Source organism: Neomonachus schauinslandi, chromosome 3, assembly GCF_002201575.2.
Source record: "Neomonachus schauinslandi chromosome 3, ASM220157v2, whole genome shotgun sequence".
NCBI lineage: Eukaryota > Metazoa > Chordata > Mammalia > Carnivora > Phocidae > Neomonachus > Neomonachus schauinslandi.
This window is the reverse complement of record NC_058405.1, coordinates 133,400,761-133,422,272: the sequence shown is the minus strand read 5'-3', so window position 1 is coordinate 133,422,272 and position 21,512 is coordinate 133,400,761. Positions and strand designations below refer to the sequence as shown.

Genomic DNA, 21,512 nt, shown 5'->3' with positions numbered 1-21,512 from the left:
TGGGTAATTTTTATTTCTTATATTCTTATACACTTCCCAAAATTTCTGCAAAATATGTATTATTCCAACAGAGAAATATACAATATAAAAAAACTATACTAATTTAAAATAAGCACTAAAATTTTTCTTTTCAGGAAAAACTCTCACATTTTTGGAGAAAAATGGAAGATCAGGGCCCAGAATACTAAATGGCACCTTATCGCCAACACAGATCATTAAGACTTACAATGAATCTTCTATTTGAACATAAATCCTATTGTTTCCACTCCTATATATAGTTCCTATATTTCCTAGTTCTCAGGATCACTTTGGTAATTTCAGGAGGGACAAAATGTGTAAAAGAAGATGCATTCTACACTATGTTAACTAACTGGAATTTAAATAAAGACTTGAAAAAAAAAGATACATTCTACACGTCTTTTTTTTTTTTTAAGATTTTATTTATTTATTTGACAGGAGAGACACAGCGAGAAAGGGAACACAAGCAGGGGGAGTGGGAGAGGGAGAAGTAGGCTTCCACGGAGCAGGGATCCCGATGCGCGGCTCGATCCCAGGACCCTGGGATCATGACCTGAGCCGAAGGCAGACGCTTAACGACTGAGCCACCCAGGCGCCCCACACTCTACATGTCTTATTAGCCCAAAACATAATTAAGAAATCACCAAGGCATGTTAATTTAATCCGTTTTGAAGTTTAATAATGCTTAAGCATTTAACATATGTATGATCCATTGACAGGCGCTCATAATGCAGATATAAATGGGTTCCAGTTCTCAAGCAGCTTCAGAGATGCTGCCACATATTCCCCATAATACCTAATTGTACTCTGGACTATATCTAAGTTTATTCATACTCCTGTGTTTTCTTTTTTCTTTTAAAGATTTATCTATTTGAGAGATAGAATGAGTGGGAGGGGCAGAGGGACAGGGAGAGAGAAGCTCAAGCTGACTCTGCTCTGAGCACAGAGCAGGGCTCAATCCCACAACCATGAGATCACGACCTGAGCCAAAACCAAGAGTCGGATGCTCAACCAACTGTGCCACCCAGGCGCCCCTTACTCCTGTGTCCTTTAAACAACTGAAATCTTAGTGTTTTGGCCAATACATACTTTCCTGACCATGTTAAAGTAAGTTTAAGGACATATTCATAAGAAGCAAAGTAAGTTTAGTTACATTATTTTAAAATGTGGGGGTGAAGGCAGGGCCCAGTAATGCTCCTGGGAACATTCCCATCAGCTCCACCAGCCTGCAACATTAGAGGTCTTAACATTACAATATACCTTAGAAATCATCATAATTAATCCCATCATAGTCTTTATTCCAGCAAACTTTAGTCAAGTTCCTAGGTTATCCCTTTTTACCTGGATTCTCATCCCCATACAGTAGCATAAAACTACTAATCTAATGCCAATTCCCACCCCACTCCAACTCCCTGTGACTACTATGAAACTCACAGGTCAATTATCACCAAAATTCTCCATATGCCCAACCTCTTCCTTGAATCTTCTCCCATACCTTTTCACCCTGACAGTCACGGACAAACCTGGCACTCCCCCAAGACACTGCTTCTCTTACAGCCTTCTCAAGCAGTGGCTGCTTTCTCCTTATACTGCTGGGACAAGCTGTTCTTCTAACTCTTCACTGCTGGTTTTAGGCCAATGTCCTTCTCCTCACACCTTAAGAACAATCAGCTTTGATGCTAATGCCCAATCTTTCCCTCATTCTTTGAAGTATTTAGTTTCTGGCTTACTGTCACTCTTTCCAACATTATAACTGACTTAAATCTTGGTGACTTTAAAAACTCATGAAAATTAATCTCTGACCCAGCCTTTCAGTTTCTTGATTCCTTCTCCAAGAATCTTTTTACTGTAACATTCCCATGACATACCCTAGCTCTTACTTATCATTATCAGTAACTATACCCTTTTAATTTCCATGTCAAACATTGTACAATCTTACCACTACCTCTTCCTAGCTTACTTCCTGTGACACCGTAATTCTAACAATTCTTCAACCCGCACCAGGACTTACAATGTATTGATTAGGACACAATTTTTGCTGTCCCTCACCGCCTCTGTATCCTCACTTTCCTCCCTCCCTTTCCAGTGTAGAATTCCATGGCCAATCCATATTATCACTCCTTCATAAACATCCTCAACTCCTCTGCTCCAATCTTTGTCATGCCAGCCTAAAAGTTGATTCTAGTCAAATCTGACTATATGCCCACTTTTTGCTATATCCTTGCATCTGCATGTGGCTGACCTCCATTTTACATTCGTGAGTACTAAACTTGAAGTGGACCCTTAGTGCTACCTGACAATCATACCATGGTTCTGAAGTCCACTCACTCCTCCTGCTTGACAAGATGACTATTTTCTCAAATCTCCAACATCTTCTAGAATCACATTCTCACCTGATAACCTTGCTTCTTGTATCACTTAGGAAGCAAGCATTCATAAGAGAACCTGTACAGACTGCCACCTTTACAGCTTCACTCCCATAGATCTTCCCTTCATTAAACTGACAGAGAAATTCTCCATGCTCCCATCTAAGGCTAATCCCTCCACTGATACTCTCAAGAGTAGTTTCTCATATTTTCAAGGATGTCACTCCACAAATATTCCCCATTCTTTTCCTGTATCATTTTTTCCTTCTCTGACAGATCACAGGCATCAGCATATAGACATGCTGTTATTTCTCCCATGTTTAAGTAACTCTTGTTGCAATATTCCTATCTGAAAAAGCAGTCTTCAATATAAGGAAAGATGAGTTAAAGTGGGGACAGAGATAAAAAGATCCTTTTATTACCAGAGATAAAGAAGGAACATTTTATAATGCTTAACAGGTCAATTCATTAAGAAGACTCAAGTCTACATCTGTATGCACCTAATACCAGACCTTCAAAATATATGAAGCATAACTATACCTCAATTTTTAAAAAAAGAAGAAAAAAATACATGAAGCAAAAGCTGACAACTGAGGAAACAGACACATCCACAATTATAGTTGGAGATTTCAACAGACCTCTCTCAACTTTCTGAAAGAATAAGTCAATAAAAATCAGCAAAAATATACAAGACTTGAATAACACTATTAAGCCAATTGACATTTATACAACCCTATACAAAACTGCAGAATATAAGTTATTTTCCAGCATACCTGGGACATTCACCAAAATAGGTATGTGCTAACCTATAAAACAAGTCTCAAATTTAAAAAGACTGAAATAATCTGACCTTGATAGAATTAAAATAGAAATCAGTATAAGATAGCTAGAAAAGCCCCAAATTTTTGGAAATTAAGCAACACTTTTCTGTATAAGGCCACAGATCAAAGAAGAGTAAGAATACTTTCAACTGAACAATAAAAACACAACATAACAGAATTGGTGGTATGCAATTAATTAGTATTCAGAGATAAATTTATAATTTTAATGCTAATATTATAAAAGGAACATTTAAAACCAATTATTTAAGCATTTACCTTAAGAAGGGAGATTTCTTAAGAGCAAATTAAAGTAAGAATAATAAAGAATAATAAAGGAAATTATAAAGATTAAGAGCAGGAAGTAAACAATAAGCAACAGAAAATAACCATTATTGAAAAGACCAACAAGATCGATAAACTGATAGGCAGACTCATCAAGAAAAAAGAGAGAAAATACATATTAACAGTATCCCGGAGAAAGGACTGGATATTCTACAGTCCTTGACAGGGTAATAGGGGAATATTATGAACCTCAGTCAGACAAAAAAGTTAGATAAAATTTCCTTAAAAGACAATTTCCTTAAAAGAAATTTCCTTAAAAGACAAAAATTACCAAAACTGACACAAGAAGAAACACCAAATCAGAATAGTACTAAATCTATTAATTAGATTTGTAGTTAAAAACTTTCTAACAAAGAAAACTCAAGGTACACAAAGCTTCACTGGTAAATTTTAACAAACATTTAAAAAAAATAATATCAGGGCGCCTGGGTGGCTCAGTTGGTTAAGCGACTGCCTTGGGCTCAGGTCATGATCCTGGAGTCCCGGGATCGAGTCCTGCATCAGTCTCCCTGCTCAGCGAGGAGCCCGTTTCTCCCTCTGACCCTCCCCCCTCTCATGTACTCTCTCTCATTCTCGCTCTCTCAAATAAATAAATAAAATCTTTAAAAATTAAAAAAATTTAAAAAATAATATCAATCTTATGCAAACTCTTTTTAGAAAATAGAGAACAGTTCCCAACTCATTTAATAAGGCCAGCAAAATCCAAGTAATAAGGCCAACTAATCAAACTAAGACATAGAAAAAAAGATTACATTAAATCTGTGAATGAATGTGGGGAAAACTGTTGTCTTAATAACACTGAGCCCTTCACTCTATGAATTTTTAAAACTGACACCACCAAACATTCATGAGGATGTGGAGCAACCAGAATTATAACACACTGTTGGTATGAATATAAATGTACTTGGGAAATCAGTCTGGCAAGTACCTCATAAAGCTAAATGTAAAACTACCCTATGACACAGCAAATCCACTTCTAGGAATTTATCCAAAAAAAAAATCATATGTCCACAAAAAGACTTGTACAGGAACATTCTTGGCAGAGTTATTTATAACAGCCAAAAACCAGAAAAACCAAAATGTCTATTAACTGATGAATAGTGATATATCCAACAATGGAACAGTATTCAGCAATAAATAGGAATGAACCCCTGATACAGGCAACGAAGGATGTACCTCAAAAACATGCTGACTGAACTAGGCCAGTCACAGAGTATACATTCATAACTACATTGAAATAAGGTTCTAAAACAGGCGAAACTAATTTTGGTGAAAGAAATCAGAACAGTAACACCTTACAAGGGACCCGGGAATGAATGGGAAGGAGCAGGGGCGCCTGGGTGGTGCAGTCAGTTAAGAGTCCAACTCTTGGTTTCAGCTCAGATCATGATCTTGGGGTCCTGAGATCAAGCCGCGTGTCAGGCTCTGTGCTCAGCTCAGCTCAGAGTCTGCTTAAGATTCTCTCTTCCTCTTCCTCTCCCCTCCCACTCGTGTGTGTGCATTCCCTCTCTCTCTCTCTCTCAAATAAATAAATAAATCTTCAGAGGGGGAAAAAAGGGAAGGCACAAAGTTCTGTCCACTGAGAAGGCCCACTCTCATTATTGTTAGAACACTAACGGCAACAAGCTCACCTGCTCACCCAGCACATCTTAGCTTCAAAATGATATTTTCCTCTTAAAAAATAAACAAAAACAAAAACAAAAACAAAACCAACAAGGCTCCTTGGAGAAATGGCTGATTCCAGAGCTGTGGCAGAGATAACAGATGAGCCTGGAATATTTTGCTCCAGAAAGTAATCAAAGAATGAAGTAATCAAATGAGGAGGAGGACATGTAAAAATACAGAAGCCAGCATGAACTGGGCTCCCACTGGCCAAATCAGGGACAATATAAGGACCAAAATTATAGGAACAGATTATAATCCACTCAATAAAATGGGAACTAAATAAATGAAGGAATTGGAGGTTTAATGAAAAACTGACAGGTGCTATAAGATCTGCCCAATGCTTCTGTGATATCCCTACCAAAGATACAGAACCTGAAATAACCATGAGCAAACATCAGGTAAGCTCAAACTGAGGGACATTCTACAAAATAACTGGTCTGCCATCTTCAAAGGTGTCAAGGTCATGAAAGTCGAGAAAAGACAACTGTTCCAGTCTGAAGGGGACAAAAGAAACAAGGCAACCAGATGTAAGCCCTGATCCTAATTAAACTGGATCCCTTTGCTATAAAGGGCATTTGGGGACAAGTGGGAAAACTTAAGAGTCTGAGAATTAAATGGTGATAATGTATTGATATTAATTTTCTAATTTTGATGATTATATTCTGGCCATGTATACTAATGTTCTTGTTCACAGTAAATATACATTAAAGAGTATGTGGTGATGGTTCAAGTCAGCGATTTATGCTCAAATAGTTCAGGGAAAAAAGGTCTTTGTATTTTTATATTTCCTACTTTTCTGTTAAGTTTGCAATTGTTTAAAAAACAAAACAAAACAAAGAGGAATGCAGCCCACCAGATCTGTTGCATGTCTCAATCTCCCAAAAATTGGGTTTTAAATTCAACCCCCCCCCCAAGGCAGCTACTGGTGGGGAGGGGACCTCAAACCTCACCGAATCATGTGCTCAGTGTGCATTTCATTGTCTGTAAATTGTACATCACTTTTTAAAAAGCAAAAATAGAGGGGCGCCTGGGTGGCTCAGTTGGTTAAGCGACTGCCTTCGGCTCAGGTCATGATCCTGGAGTCCCAGGATCGAGTCCCGCATCAGGCTCCCTGCTCCTTGGGAGCCTGCTTCTCCCTCTGACCCTCCCCCCTCTCATGCTCTCTATCTCATTCTCTCTCAAATACAAAAATAAAATCTTTTAAAAAAAAATAATTAAATAAATAAATAAATAAATAAAAAGCAAAAATAAAGTCATCTAACTTTATCCTGTGTCTTCCTCTAGCTGCCCATTTCTCAACTCCACTTCTGAGCAAAACTTCAAAAACAGTCTACGCTCCATTTTTAATTCCTCTCCTCTTAATCTCTTAAATTACTTTTTACAAGTAGATCCTATGACTCCATCACTTCTCTCGTTAAAAAAACAACATCCAATCACTAAATCCCAAGAGCCCTTATGTTATGAGAGCTACCAGCAACACCTGACATAGTTAACTACCTCCTCCTCCTTCAAACACTTTCATCATTTGGCTTCCAGACACGTCATCCTCCCAAGCTATCCTTCTCAGTCACACTGGCTTCCTTAATGTTCCTTGAACACATCCAGCACATTCTGCACTTGCCATTCTTCTGCGTGTTAACACTCTTCCTTGAGCTATCTACACTGCTCACAAATTCATTTCTTTTTTTTATCTACTCAAATGTCACCTTAGCAGTAGGACCTAATCACCCTGTATTTTCTCCATAACACAAATCACTATCTTTCATGTATTTATGTCTGTTTCTCATAATCAGAATGTAAGCTCCATGAAGACAAGAACTGCTCTATTTGTATCCGTATACTGCTCTATCTCCACTGCCCAGATAAACGCCTGCCACATGAGTATGGCTAAATAAGTATTTGGCAAATGGTGAATGAACTTAAAATATAAAGACTATCTCAGCAGAACTAACAATATACTTTATTTTAAGAACAGGTTATATGGCTCTTTAGGAGAATTTAAAACAGAGTACGCTGGAGACTGACAGGTCAGGGAAAATAAAACACACATTAGTTAGAGATAGGAATGAGAAAGTACAAGGAAACAACAGAAAAATGAGGTAACAAAAGCAACAAACAATAAATTTAAAGGAAACAAAATTGCTAGGTGAAAAAAAATTATACAATCAAATCCAAGTATGCACACTCTAAGAGACACACCTCAAAGGAATGGCAGGTTAAAAGTAAATGGAAGGGTCAAAAATGTATCATGCGAACCACAAAACTTGAAAATGCAATCTAAATTGTATTAAGGTAAAAAACAATAATAACAATAACAACATTAAATGGCATAAGAGGACCTCTTCATAACGATTAAGGTGAATTCTTTCAAGCCTTTACCATTAGGTAAATCCAATGCTTTTAAAACTGGTGAGGGTGGAAGTGGTAAAGTAGTAAGGCCAAGAAAAGTAGTCAACAAAGAATACAAAAGCTGACCTTCACCTCCCCTAAAAAGTAAGCACAAAGGAGAAAAACACAGACCAAACTCATCTTTTAGTGGTAACATAAAAATATCTTAAAAGTCTTCATGAACTTATTAAAATATCTCGAGATATTCATTTTATAAATGCAAGGATGACTCAATATACAAAAGTATAATAAAACCTATTAAATATTATAAACATTGTATATATCCAAAATTATTTCCATGAAATAAAAATGGCACTTGATAAACTCTAATACACATGTTTGAATAAAAACTCTTTGCAAACAAGACAAACCATTCTTCAAAGTAATAAGCAAGGATCATGTTTAGTGGAGAAATACCAGAACCATTCTCATTAAACTAAGGAACAGGGATGACTGTAATTATTTTTTAACACTGTTCTGAAAGTGTTAGCCAATGCAATATGAAAAGAGAACAGGGGTGCCTGGGTGGCTGAGTCGGTTGAGTGTCTGACTCCTGATCTCAGCTCAGGTCTTGATCTCAGGGTTGTGAGCTCCAAACCCATGCTGGGCTCCACATGGGTATGGAGCCTACTTTAAAAAAAAAAAAAAAAAAAAGAGAGAGAGAGAAGAAAGAGGCATATGTATCAAAAACAAAGTGAATTGGGGTGCCTGGGCACAGTCATTAAGCATCTGCCTTCGGCTCAGGTCGTAATCCTAGGGTCCTGGGATCAAGCCCCTCATCAGGGAGCCTGCTTCTCCCTCTCCCACTCCCCCTGCTTGTATTCCCTCTCTCGCTGTCTCTCTCTCTGTCAAATAAATAAATAAAATCTGCAAAAACAAAAAACAAAGTGAATTTATGAAAATGATCAGATGATATGGTTGTAGGCCTGAAAAAAAAAATCACTTGAAGCCACTCCCCAAAAAGTAAGAGAACCCAGTAAAATTATCAGGTTTAAGAAAAAAAACAACAAACAAACAAAAAAAGGGGCGCCTGGCTGGCTGTTGGTTAAGTGTCTATCTTTGGCTTGGGTCATGATCTTAGGGTCCTGGGATCAAGCCTCACATCGGGCTCCTTGCTCAGCAGGGAGCCTGCTTCTCCCTCTCCCTCTGCCACTCCCCCTGCTTGTGCTCTCTCACTCTCTCTCTCTGTCAAATAAATAAATGAATAATATTGAAAAAATAAAAAAACAAAAAACTCCAAACAAAAAACTGAAAAGACAACCCAATGAAAAAATAGGCAAAGGATCTGAATAGACACTTCTACAAAGAAGATATACAAATGGCCAATAAGCACATGAAAAGATGCTCAACATCATTATTCATTAGGGCAATACAAATCAAAAATCACAGTAAGGTATCATTTTACATCTACTAAGATGGCTATAAAAATAATCAAGCATTGACAATGACATGGTGAAACTGGAACACTATACATTGCTGGTGGGACTAAAATGGTACAGCTACTATGTAAAACAATTTGGCAGTTCCTCAAAATGTTAAACATAGAATTAACATATACTCAGTAATTCTATTCCTAGATATATACTAAAAGAATTAAAAACAGGGACTCAAACAGATCTCATATACTGATGTCCATAGTAGTTTTATTCACAATAGCCAAAGTAGAAAAGACCCAAATGTCCACCAACAGATAAATAAACAAAATGTGCTATAAATACACAATGGAATATTATTCAGCCATGAACAGGAATGAAGTCCTGATATCTCTACAACATGAAATATTTGCTAAGTGAAATAAGTTGAAAACATTGCTAAGTGAAATAAGCCACACACAAAAGGACAAATAATGTTGTGATACCATTTAAAATATCTAGAACAGGTAAGTCCATAAAGACAAAGTAGATTCCATTTAAAATACCTAGAACAGGTAAATCCATAGAGACAAAGTAGATTAGAGATTACCAAGGACTGGAGGGGAAAAGTAAATGGGGATTTACTGCTAAACAGGTACAAAGTTTCTGTTTGGGGTGATGAAAAAATTTTGGAAATAGAACTAATGGTTACACAATATTGTGAAAGCAATTAATGCTACCTAACTGTACACTTAAAAATGGTTAAAATGAAATATAGAAAAAAAGGTTCACTCTTTTCTACAGTAACCTACCCCAAAGCACGGAACCTCTGTGAAAAAAATGTGTCTGTCAATCCCTCACACACAAAGTGAAAAGAGCTTCTGTAAGAGGAATAATCTTGGGATAAACCTTAGTGGAATTATGGATATGCAGTCAAGAGTTCAAGTTATCCCATGTGCCAAGCACAGTGCCTGTCACATAGTAAGTTTCAATAAACATTTGTCCAGAGAAGGTGGAAGGGAGGGAGTTGGGACAGGAGGGCTGGGAAAAAAAATGGAGGAAGGAAGGAAGGTCGGCTTGAGGAAGCAAGTTATCACTATGACTGTAAGAGATTAGAATAATGAAATAACCCAGTCAGGGGCGCCTGGGTGGCTCAGATGGTTAAGCGTCTGCCTTCGGCTCAGGTCATGATCCCAGGGTCCTGGGATCGAGTCCCACATCAGGCTCCCTGCTCCTTGGGAGCCTGCTTCTCCCTCTGCCTCTCTCTCTCTGTCTCTCATGAATAAATAAATAAAATTAAAAAAAAAAAAAAGAAATAACCCAGTCAGTTTTAGCTGTCATGTATGTGTAGAACCTGAGTTACTAAGTAACCTGGATTTTGACACAGGGAAAAAATATATATTAAAAATTATTTTCCACAGTTTTCTCACACACTATTAATAAGATGAAAAATATAATGGAAAAAAAATCTCATTTATAACAGCAATAACATAGATGAAATTACCTAGAAATAAACTTAATAAGAAATGTTTACCATCTATAAAGTTTAAAACTCTTATTTATTTTTTAAAGATTTTATTTATTTGACAGAGAGAGAGAGAGAGACAGCGAGAGAGGGAACACAAGCAGGGGGAAAGGGACAAGAGGCCTCCCTATGAACAGGGAGGCTGATGCAGGGCTCAATCCCAGAACCCTGGGATCACTAACCAAGCCTAAGGCAGACGCTTAACAACTGAGCCACCCAGGCGTCCCAAGTTTAATACTCTTTAAAAAGATGGACATAAGACCTGAATAAACAGAAAAATATTCTTGCTATTAGCAAGGAAGGACTCAACAATGTAAGGATTTTGATTCTCCCTACATTAAACTTAATAGGATCGCAAATTAAAAAATCAAAAAATCTTTTTTGAACTTGATAAAATGTTCATCTAGAAGAACAAACATTAGAGAAAACTTAGTAAAACTCCTGAAGAGTAACAAGCGGGGACCCAGTCACACCATATATTAATTATAACATTTATTATAACAGTACACTAATGGCTCAAGGATCAAAAAAAGGCCCAAAAGCCAGCCAAGAATATATGATACTTTAATATGATAAAAGAAAAATTTTAAATCATTAATGAAAAGACAACTTAAACTGGCAGGTGGATAATGGGTTAACTCATCTGAGAAAGCAAAGCTGGATTCCTACCTCATGTGTTATACCAAGTTAGATTCAAAAGTTTCGATTTAAAAAAGAAAAAATCCAAAAAATATTAGAGAAACAATGGATAAACTGCTTTATAATCTTAGAGTAGGGAGGGCCTTTTTGTAAGACATAAAACAAAAACTCATTTATTTGCAATATATGATAAAATAAGGGCTGATTCAGGGTTCCTGGGTGGCTCGGTCAGCTCAGGTCATGATCCCAGGGTCATGGGTTTGAGCTCAGCATTGGGCTCCCTGCTCAGCGGGGAGCCTGCTTCTCCCTATCCTGTTTCCACTCCCCTTGCTTGTGCTCTTTCTGTCAAGTAAAGAAATAAAATCTAAAAAAAAATAAATAAATAAGGGCTGATTCTCTTAGATATAAAGTATATACTTTTCTTAAATTAAAAATCAGTTTTCATTGACAAATTAAAAAATAGTTTAAAAAATACAGTAAAAAATCCACAGACAACAACAAGCGTTGACAAGGATGTAGAGAAATTGGAACCTATGTGCACTGCTGGTGGAAATGCAAAATGGAGTAGCCACTATGCAAAACAGGTATGTACACAGCCTTAAACAGGATCTTGGTTTTAGAAAAGTAATTTTATGCATGCACACACAAAAAAATCTAGATAAGTATTATCTCTGTAGTGAGGAGTACCTTCTTTGTCACCTTATGTTTTTGTTATGCTTGTATTATTTTAAACAGTAGAAGCTAACATTTATTGAGAATTTCTAGAAGTCAACCTGATTATGCACTTTATTTGTACTTAACCTTACATTTAATTTTTATAACCACTATAAAAGTAAGCACAATTAAGTTCATTATAAGATAAGGAAACAGCCACAGAAAGTGATGGAACCAGAATTCATGTGCATATAACTATTTTTTAAAATAGCTTTATTGAGGGGCACCTGGGGGCTCAGTTGGTTAAGCGTCTGCCTTTGGCTCAGGTCATGATCCTGGGGTCCTGGGACTGAGCCCCATACTGGGCTGCCTGATCAGCGGGGAGTCTGCTTCTCCCTCTCCCTCTGCTCCTCCCCACTGTTCGTGCTTGCTCTCTGGCTTGCTCTCTCTCAAGTAAGTAAATAAAATCTTAAAAAAAAAAAAAAAGCTTTGTTAAGGTATAATTTACATACCATAAAACGTACTTATTTTAAGCATACAATTCAGTAATTTTTAGTAAATTTAGAATTGTGTGACCATTGCCACACTCTAATTTTAAAACATTGCCATTGTCCCCCAAAAAAATCTCATACCCATTTGCAATCATTATTCTCAGTCAGCCTCAGGCAACTACCATTCTATCTTCTGTCTCTGGATTTGCCTTTTCCAAACATTTCATACAAATAGAATCATATTGTATATGGGGGGGGGGCTTCTTGTTTGTTTTCTTTCACTTAGAATATTTTTGAGTTCACCCATTTTGTAGCATGTGTCAGACCTTCATTCCTTTTTATTGTCAAGTAGTATTCCATCATATAGATACATCATACTTTGTTTATTCTATTACCAGTTGATGGAGATCTGGGTTGTTTCATTTTGGGCTACTGTGAATAACGCTGCTATGAATATTCATGTACAGTTTGTGTACAGACATATGTTTTCATTTCTCTTGAGTAGATCCCTAGGAGTAGAACTGCTGGGTCATATAGTGCATTTAACTTTTTAAGAACCTGCCAAACTGTTTTCCAAAGTAGTTGCATCATTTTACATTCCCATCAGCAATGAGTGTTTTTCCACATCCTCACCAACACTATGGCCTACCATTTTTATAAGCAAAAATGTAAAGGTAAATATTTTTAAGAGCCTGAGAACACTCACACCTATCATTTTTTGCCATGCTGTACTTCCTAAATGTAAACTCTGCCACCTCTTAAACATCTACCCACTCCACGACATAAATGAAGATTGAATAAAATCTGAATGTGTTCAATACATAAACTATACATTTACATGAACTGCTCTTACATAAAATTCTACTTCAAATCTTAAAAAAAAGATTATATATGAACACACAGTACATACATAATACCACTTAGAAATAGCATACATACCTAATTTTAGTTCAATTGCTGTGTTGGTGTTACATTTGTACTCTGCCAGTTTCTTCTCCACTGCACTCTTGTACTCAACCAAAAATTTCTCCATAGCACCAAATCCTAAGGGAAAGTTTTTAAAAGGTCTTGTTGGAAATGGTTTAAATAGTCAAACCTACAGAGGGTTCTTATTAGAAGTGGAATAAAAGGAAGATTTAAAACATGCTAATAGGGGCGCCTGGGTGGCTCAGTTGGTTAAGTGACTGCCTTTGGCTCAGGTCATGGTTCTAGGGTCCTGAGATCAAGCCCCACATCGGGCTCCCCGCTTGGTGGGAAGCCTGCTTCTCCCCCTCCCGCTCCCGCTCCCCCTGCTTGTGTTCCCTCCCTCGCTGTCTCCCTCTGTCAAACAAATAAATAAAACTGCTAATAGATCATAAAAGCGCAGGTCATTCTCCATATAATCCTAAAATAAATATACTGAGTATGACTGCCTCATTATAAAACAGGAAAAACATCATTTTTGTCAGAGGCTAATGAACTGGGCTTGCTTTACATAAATAAATAAATCTGAAAATTAACATAACTACTGACATTTCTTTATATTTAATACTAATAAATATTACCTGCTAGGATTTATACCTAAGCAGTTTTTTAAAATATAAAAAATGTGCCACTGCTCCATCAAGACACAAGGTGAGAATATTCTTTGATAATTACAATAGCATTTCATCTCTACTACTGGAAAAATTCTAGCCAGAGTACTTCAGATCAACTATTTAAAAACCATCAACTGATAATGCATAGATTATCTCAGAAAGGACACACAAGAAACTGGTAATCGTGGTTATCTCTTAAGATTAGAGAGAAGGAGTGGGGACAGGGTTAGGAAAGAAAATTTCCACTGTATTAAAAAAAAAGTTTTTTTAACCATATGTGTACAAAGTCATAAACTATGGGCTACAAATTAAAAATGGAAGCAATCCAGATACTTTCAAGCAAAGATGACAATCTCCTGACAAAATGAACATAAAAATCATAAAAATTCAGGAAAAAAGAAGTCATGAGCAGAAACAAAAGAAAGGTACAATGACATGCCATAAACTTGAACAAGTGGTTAAAACATACATACACAGAAAATAGGGAACATCTGAGGCAGTATAGATTGTCTGTTGTCAGAATTCCTGGAATGAAATCCAGGCTTCACCACTTACTTACCAGGTCTGTGAACTAGAACTAGAGCACATTACTTGACTCCTCTGACCCTAATCTCCTAATCTATAAAATTGAGATAAAAGAACCCATTTCAAGGAATTATATATACTGTAAGCAACAAAATTTAACTTGTGAAATCATACATTGGCTTAATCCCCACAAATTTATTATACAAGTAAATAGTATATCAGCCCCATTTAATATTAAAACGCTCAGGCTTAGAAAGAGGCTTAATTGCTTAAGTGCACCCAACTACTGAGTGGTGAGGCAGAGATTCAAATTTAGGTGTAATTCTTACTATATGTACACCGTACACAATACGTATGTTCCCCCTCTTTTATAGTACCAGTGTAGTCCCAAGATCCCAGAGTCACTATCTGGTAGAAGAATCCTTTAAATATCTGTAGAGCTCACGTGATAGCCTGTCTATCCAGCATATCCATAAAAGTGTAGTAAGACTACTACGAAGGCACTGGGAAAAGATAAAAGTAGAAACTGTCCATCACTTCAAAAGATATGTAGCTGGAAAAAAGTATATACTCACACCAAAAACAGTCTTAATACACGTACAAAATAGCAATTATTAGTTATTAAATGCTGCAAACTGAAGAGACCAAAAAAAAAAGAATAGAATGAACATGAAAATTATAGTATAAAATACTATGAGAAGTTTAGATGAAGGAAGAATGCAAGAACAATCTTTCTCAAAGGAATTCTAAACCGATCCTAGAAATACCAAAGCGCGAGAGATTAAAAAGACGACTGCGAAGTCAAGGTTCAAGTGAGAGCCCTAGTGCAAGGCAAGGCAGCAACGCGCCAGCTCAGAAGTTGACTGTAGTGGAAGGTGGAGGGAGACCTGGAAGAGGAGGACGATCTGAACATTAAAATCAGCTGGCGGGAACAGAACTAAACTACTGAGGCTGAGGCAGTAGTGCAAAAAAAGAACGAGAAGATAAACAGGCCTCAAGGCATCTGGCACCTAAGAAGCCAAATCGCGACTCTTTCCCAGGGCTTCTTGGGCCCTCCGCAGGGGCCGAGTTCTTCGCAGAAGGCACAGAAGCCCGAGTAGTTGGGGGCGGGGGCACGAACCTCGGCCAACAGCGAGCTGGGCGGAGAGTTTCGTGCTTTCAGGCTGAAGCAAGCCTTCTGGAACCCAGGCCGGAGCCGGAAAGTTCCAGGCGGGCACTGTCACCACGGTCTCGGCGTTCTTTCCCAAACCTACCCGCCCCCTCCCCTTGGTAAACTTTTCCCGGGAACTTACCCGCCATTTCCGAGCTGCGAGCACCCGCGGCTGAGGAAGGACGAATCAACCCGCGCGCTCCCTGGCCGGAAGTGAGCTCATTCTCTGACGCATTTCCCCCGCCCACCTCTGGCAGGTCTCTAGCCAATGAGAGGAGGGGATTCGAGGCGCCGGGAGGTGGAAGCACCTCCAGGGGCGGGGCTGACACCGCGGGGAATGCTCCGACCGTTGCCTAGCCACAGCGACTGCAGTCAGCCGCTTTGCAGGCCCGAAGCCGGGGAGCAGGCCGAGTAAGGGGCCGTCTATGTTAAGATGCTCGCTGGCTCACCCGTGGAGAGTTTCTTTGGGATTGGATTTGAATGATATAAATACCGTAAAACTGTTTTCTATTCCGCCAGCGATGTTTCGGAGACTGGTAGAAAAACTTTCCCCTTGGCCTGCACCAACACCTGAGGCCTAGGTTTATGTCGGTAAAATGTAGGGATTGAATTGCAGTTGCAGGAGAAATTTACGCTTATTTTGTTTCTACTTTTGCAGTAAATTCTTATTTTTTCTTTTGTCATGTTTTTAAGCAGTATACAGTGTAATACTTAGGTACTCTGCTTTCACTTTTAGGATTACTAGGCAACCATTGGTGCGCGGAAATTATTACCTAGTAATACCTCAAGTGGCCTGATCTGTCCTACATGTCTCAAGTTCTAGTGGCCTGAACCACATCACAGGATGCTTCCTGATTTGGGTCTTAGGGCTTGTTGGTAATTAATAATTGTTGAAACTTTTTTGTCCCAGAAGTTAAGGCATTATTTGAGTATCCATAAATATTCTCTCAACATTGTCTATACCCTAAAATGCCTTGTCTCAGCAAATGTTGGTTAATAGGCTTTACAGTGCTATTGCTAGAGCTAAAATGGACGCTTGGAATGAAAGTCTAGAACTAACACTTCCTCTCATTTTAGAAATAAGGATATTAAAGCCCAGAAAAGAGAAATTGTCCAAGGTCACACTCAGTATACAGCCTATGTAAGAGTTCGTTTCTCCAGATACTCAGCCCAGTATTTGTTCAGCTGCATGGAGCTGGCCCTCTTGAAGATAAAGATCAGAAAAGGTACGGAGAATGCTCAGATCTTTCTTTACACCTTAATGAAGCACAAGAAATTACCATCCTAATGTTAAGAAGAAAACTGAAATCTGCTATTAATGACATTATGTATCAAAAAAGGAAAACGATCTTTTTTTTAATAATCGTTTTTTTTCCAAAATGGCAAGACTTGTTTCTTTACAAAACCACCTTATTTGTAGGTTGGCCAATAGCTGACAAGCAATTATCCTTACAATAAGAAAGTAAGCAAATCTGAAATAGATTAGTCGTGTGACTTTATGGTTAGTTGTAGGGAAGAAATGTAATGAAACCTATATATGATAAATATAAATAAGAAATAAGATGAATATGAAGAAGTACAATTAAACATATTGTGTGACTAGCATTTAGTATGATCTGCTTACAGAATTGAGGTTATAGGGGTTTTTTTAAGATTTTATTCATTAATTTATTTTGAGAGAGAGAGAGTGCAATCAGGGGGAGGAGCAGAGGGAGAGGGACAAGCAGACTCCATGCTAAGCATGGAGCCCGATGCGGGGCTTGAACTGATGACCCTGAGATCATGACCTGAGCCAAGATTGAGAGTTGAATGCTTAACTGACAGCCACCCAGACACCCTGAGGTTATAGTTTTATATTGTCCTTAGAATTGTTCACACAGGGGCTCCTGGGTGGCTCAGTCGGTTGGGCGTCTTCCTTCAGCTCGGGTCATGATCCCGGAGTCCTGGGATCGAGCCCTGCATCGGGCTCCCTGCTCCGCGGGGAGCCTGCTTCACCCTCTACCTCTGCCTGCTTCTCCCTCTGCTTGTGTTCTCTCTCTCTCTGTGTCAAATAAATAAATAAAATCTTTAGAATTGTTCACACATATTTTTTACAATGCCACGGAATATGTGTTTAGGTACAGTTATTCTAAAAGAATGACTTCTTTCAGAAAAGTAATAGTAAATTATCAAAAAGGAAAAAGGCATTTTCTTTTTTTGCAGGGTTTTCCCCTCTCTTTTTAAATTTTATTTTACGTTGTTCTAAAGGGGATTTAGGAGGTAAATGTTAACCACCATGGAATAAAATTTCTGCAAAAGGGATATGCTGTCCTTATACATATGGAAGAGGCAGTAAAGGGCTGTGGAAAGTTCAATTCCCTGCTAGTCTCATTTCTACTACTTCATGATCATGTAACCTTGTTTCATCTATTAAGTGAAAATAAAACTATCCTTCCAGTCACCACACCTGGGTTGTGAAAATCAAATGGAACAATATTTATGAAAGAGGTTTCTAAACTCTAAAATTATATGTTAATATGAAGTGATAGTAGTATGATAATATTTATTCTAGAATAGGATGTTTGGAAAAGGCATTTTTCTCTAAGGAAAAAGCCGTATTTCACTATTAGGAATGAACTGGCAACCACATGTTTGATATAGGTTCAAACACATACGGCCTAGTAAATTTTGGAATCCTGTGTGGAAACCTCCAGAAGAGATTTTTTTTTTTTAAAAAACATGGTATTAAAGAGATGGACATCAGACAATGCATATAGGAAATCTGGGATCTAAAAGAAAAATGCAGATACTTAATGTATTTTTATTTCAAAATATATACCTTTCTACAGGTAAGTAACAATAGCTAGTTAACTCATTTGTTTAGTTCATAGCATTAATAGGGGTGCGGGGAGGCAATGAGTTTCAATTCCCAGACCAATTACCCAGAATGCCCTACCCACCTACTTGATTTTCATAAGAGTTAAAATAAAATAAAAATAGATCAGTTCTTATCGAAAATATTAGAATAACTTAAAGACACACATTGCCAACAATTTGCACACTCCATTTTGTAACTCTCATACACTACCATAGGAATACAAACTAGTACTTTTTGAGAAGTAATTTAGCAATTTTAACAAATTTAACACATTTTTTTAATTTGTATGCTTTTTAAATTTATATATCTTTTGAGGTAGCAGTTCCACTTACAAGCATTTGTCCTACAAAACTCTTTGCATAAGAATGCAAAGATATATGAACGAAGATGTTCAATGCAGCATTAATTTTACTGAAAAATTGGAAATAGCCTAAACATTCATCAAAAGGGGTTGGTTAATATGTACTGACTTGGGAGAATATCTACTATATAATAGGTTAAAAAATAAGTTATACAATATTATAATGTTATGTTATTCATATAAAGAAGTGTGTTTTGATATAAACATAGAAAACATCTAAAAGCATACCTAACAAGTTTAACAGTGACTGACTGCCTCTAGAAAGGAGAGTTTGGAGAAGAGAATTAATGAGGGATTTTTTAAAAAAAATACTGTTTGCTACTTTTAATGAGGCTATGTTGTTTTCTTTCATAATTAGAAACTTAGCATCTTTTTGGAGGTTTTTGGACATATTTGCTAACTTCTTACCCACTTTACATTCTATGAATCAAAGAGAAACAGCTTAATTGAAACAAGGAAGAGTTGAAAATTAATATTTCTCCTTTTTCATTATGTCATATTTTCAGGCAAAGATTGGTCAAAATGAGGGAAGAGCACTATAATTGCTTATACTTGTTTACAAATGACCATCCAGTGATGCATGCTTCACTTTTTGAAACTATAATTTGTAAGAATGGCATTAATTATGTGTGACCTAGGGTAATACAATATTGCCTAAGATATTTCACATTCCATAGTGAAAATGCTGTTTCAAATATTTTTTTCAATGATAGCCAACAAAAAAATGAGCATTATTCTTCTGTCTTAAATTTTTTTGCTGTTTTGTGTTGTTTCTTTTTTTTTTAAAGATTTTATTTATTTATTTGAGAGAGAGAATGAGATAGAGAGAGCATGAGAGGGGGGAGGGCCAGAGGGAGAAGCAGACTCCCTGCCAAGCAGGGAGCCCGATACGGGACTCGATCCCGGGACTCCAGGATCATGACCTGAGCCGAAGGCAGTCGCTTAACCAACTGAGCCACCCAGGCGCCCCTTGTGTTGTTTCTTAATATGGAAAACTTCAGGGTAGAGGGAGGGTGAAGAAAACTTTACCAAAGATACTTAGATATTAAAGAAATAAGACTGAAAAGTGATAAAAATTATGACTAAAAATATTCATTTTAAACTGATACATTATTTCAGTCATTGTCTTTTTTTTTTTTTGACTGGCATAAAACACATAAAATTGACCATCTTAATCATTTTTTTAAGACTTTATTTATTTATTTATTTGAGAGAGCACAAGCAGGGGGAAGGTGGACAGAGGGAAAGGAAGGAGCAGGTTCCCCACTGAGCAGGGAGCCCAGTTTGGGCTCAATCCCAGGACCCTGGGATCATGACCTGAGCTGAAGGCAGATGCTTAACCGACTGAGCCACCCAGGTGCCCCGACCATTTTAATCATTTCTAAACACACAGTTTAGTAGTGTTAAGTACATTCACGTTATTTTGGAAGCTGTCATTTTAATGGACTGGTTTTCAGCCAACTTCTTTGTGATCTATTTACTCATATTACTATGCATAGAAAGATTCTTAACTTCTATCATATAGACACAAAAAGTAAGTAGCTTTATACCAGCTGTATAATGCCATTAGTTAAATGTTTCGTTCATAAACCCATCCTTAAAAGAATTGTAAAATAAAATAGTTTAGCTTTATGATAGTGTTTCTTCTAAATTTTTTTATAAATCAGAATTTTGAGGAAATATATATATACACATATATATATGGTTATCAGCAAACCAAACCAACCAGTCACTGCGCAAATTAGTAAAATGTAAAGAATTCTGAAAATTTTGCTAGAGGGAATCCAGACTTTAAGTTTGTTGTTAATCTCATCAACACAGGGCTCTCAGAGAATCCTTTTGCCTGTCTCTTGAATGAGCTAAGAGGAAGAAAGGGTCATGCCAACTGGCATCATATAATACAGAGAGAACCTGCTTCATAAGGTAAGAAGGGTGTGTTGGTAGGGTTAGGATGCATTTAAATAATGAAAGGTTTACTGTTTCACATCTTTGTAAAATTAAATTTTGTTGTATATGAGGAAGTTTATGTTATTATAGATATGGTATGATTTTTAAACATAGTTTAAGAGAAACTAAAGTACTTTGAATAATATAGAACCAGAACTTAAAGCATAGTGATTTTAGAAATCAGGCAATCTAATCGCTGCCATCTTTTTTTATTTGGTAACATATGCATAAAAACTTTTGTTCATATCTCCATATAAATATATATCTAATATATTTTTATTAATCTTCATTCCTATATTAAATATTACTATTGTTAAACCTTTTATTTTTTAGACAAAAAAGAATATGAATACTATTTTTTAATATATCCCACCCAAGTAAATCACCTGTGCTCCCCTGAAAATCCCTGACTTCATCCCACATTCTTGTTTCAGGCTTCTCAGCAAGATACTGATAGACGTGATACTGTTGGTATCTCTGTTTGGTCCTTTGTTTTTCTACTTTTTTCTTTCCATTCTTGCTATTGAAAGGGCTAATTTCCTTCATGAAATACTTTACTTTGGAAAGAAAGTCATTGTGTCTGGCACATGATTGACATCTATTAAATGTTTGTTAAATGATTTTGTAGTAATACCATCAAGAACACAAGTTCTCCCCCAAACAACTAAGCTTCCACTTTTGTTCCAGCACTTCATGGTTCTTGGGATTGGAAACTGCTAAGTTTCAGGACATGTGGGTGGCTCAGTCGGTTAGGTGTCTGCCTTCAGCTCAAGTCATGATCCCAGAGTCCTGGGATCGAGTCCCACATTGGGCTCCCTGCTCAGCGGGGAGCCT

The 21,512-nt window shown here is 37.2% G+C and overlaps 1 protein-coding gene across 1 annotated transcript in view; it reads right to left on the bottom strand.

Annotated features, from left to right (window-relative positions):
• The window catches only part of HAT1 (histone acetyltransferase 1), a 61,939-nt gene extending 46,230 nt beyond the window's left edge, over positions 1-15,709 (bottom strand). Inside the window, exons 1-2 of the mRNA XM_021702870.1 lie at positions 15,656-15,709; positions 13,201-13,305 (exon numbers count right to left, since the gene is read on the bottom strand). Of these exons, the coding sequence (XP_021558545.1) occupies positions 13,201-13,305; positions 15,656-15,662 (112 nt within the window). The 5' untranslated portion in view covers positions 15,663-15,709. The remainder of the gene's footprint in view (positions 1-13,200; positions 13,306-15,655) is intronic.
• Positions 15,710-21,512: the final 5,803 nt, after the last annotated feature.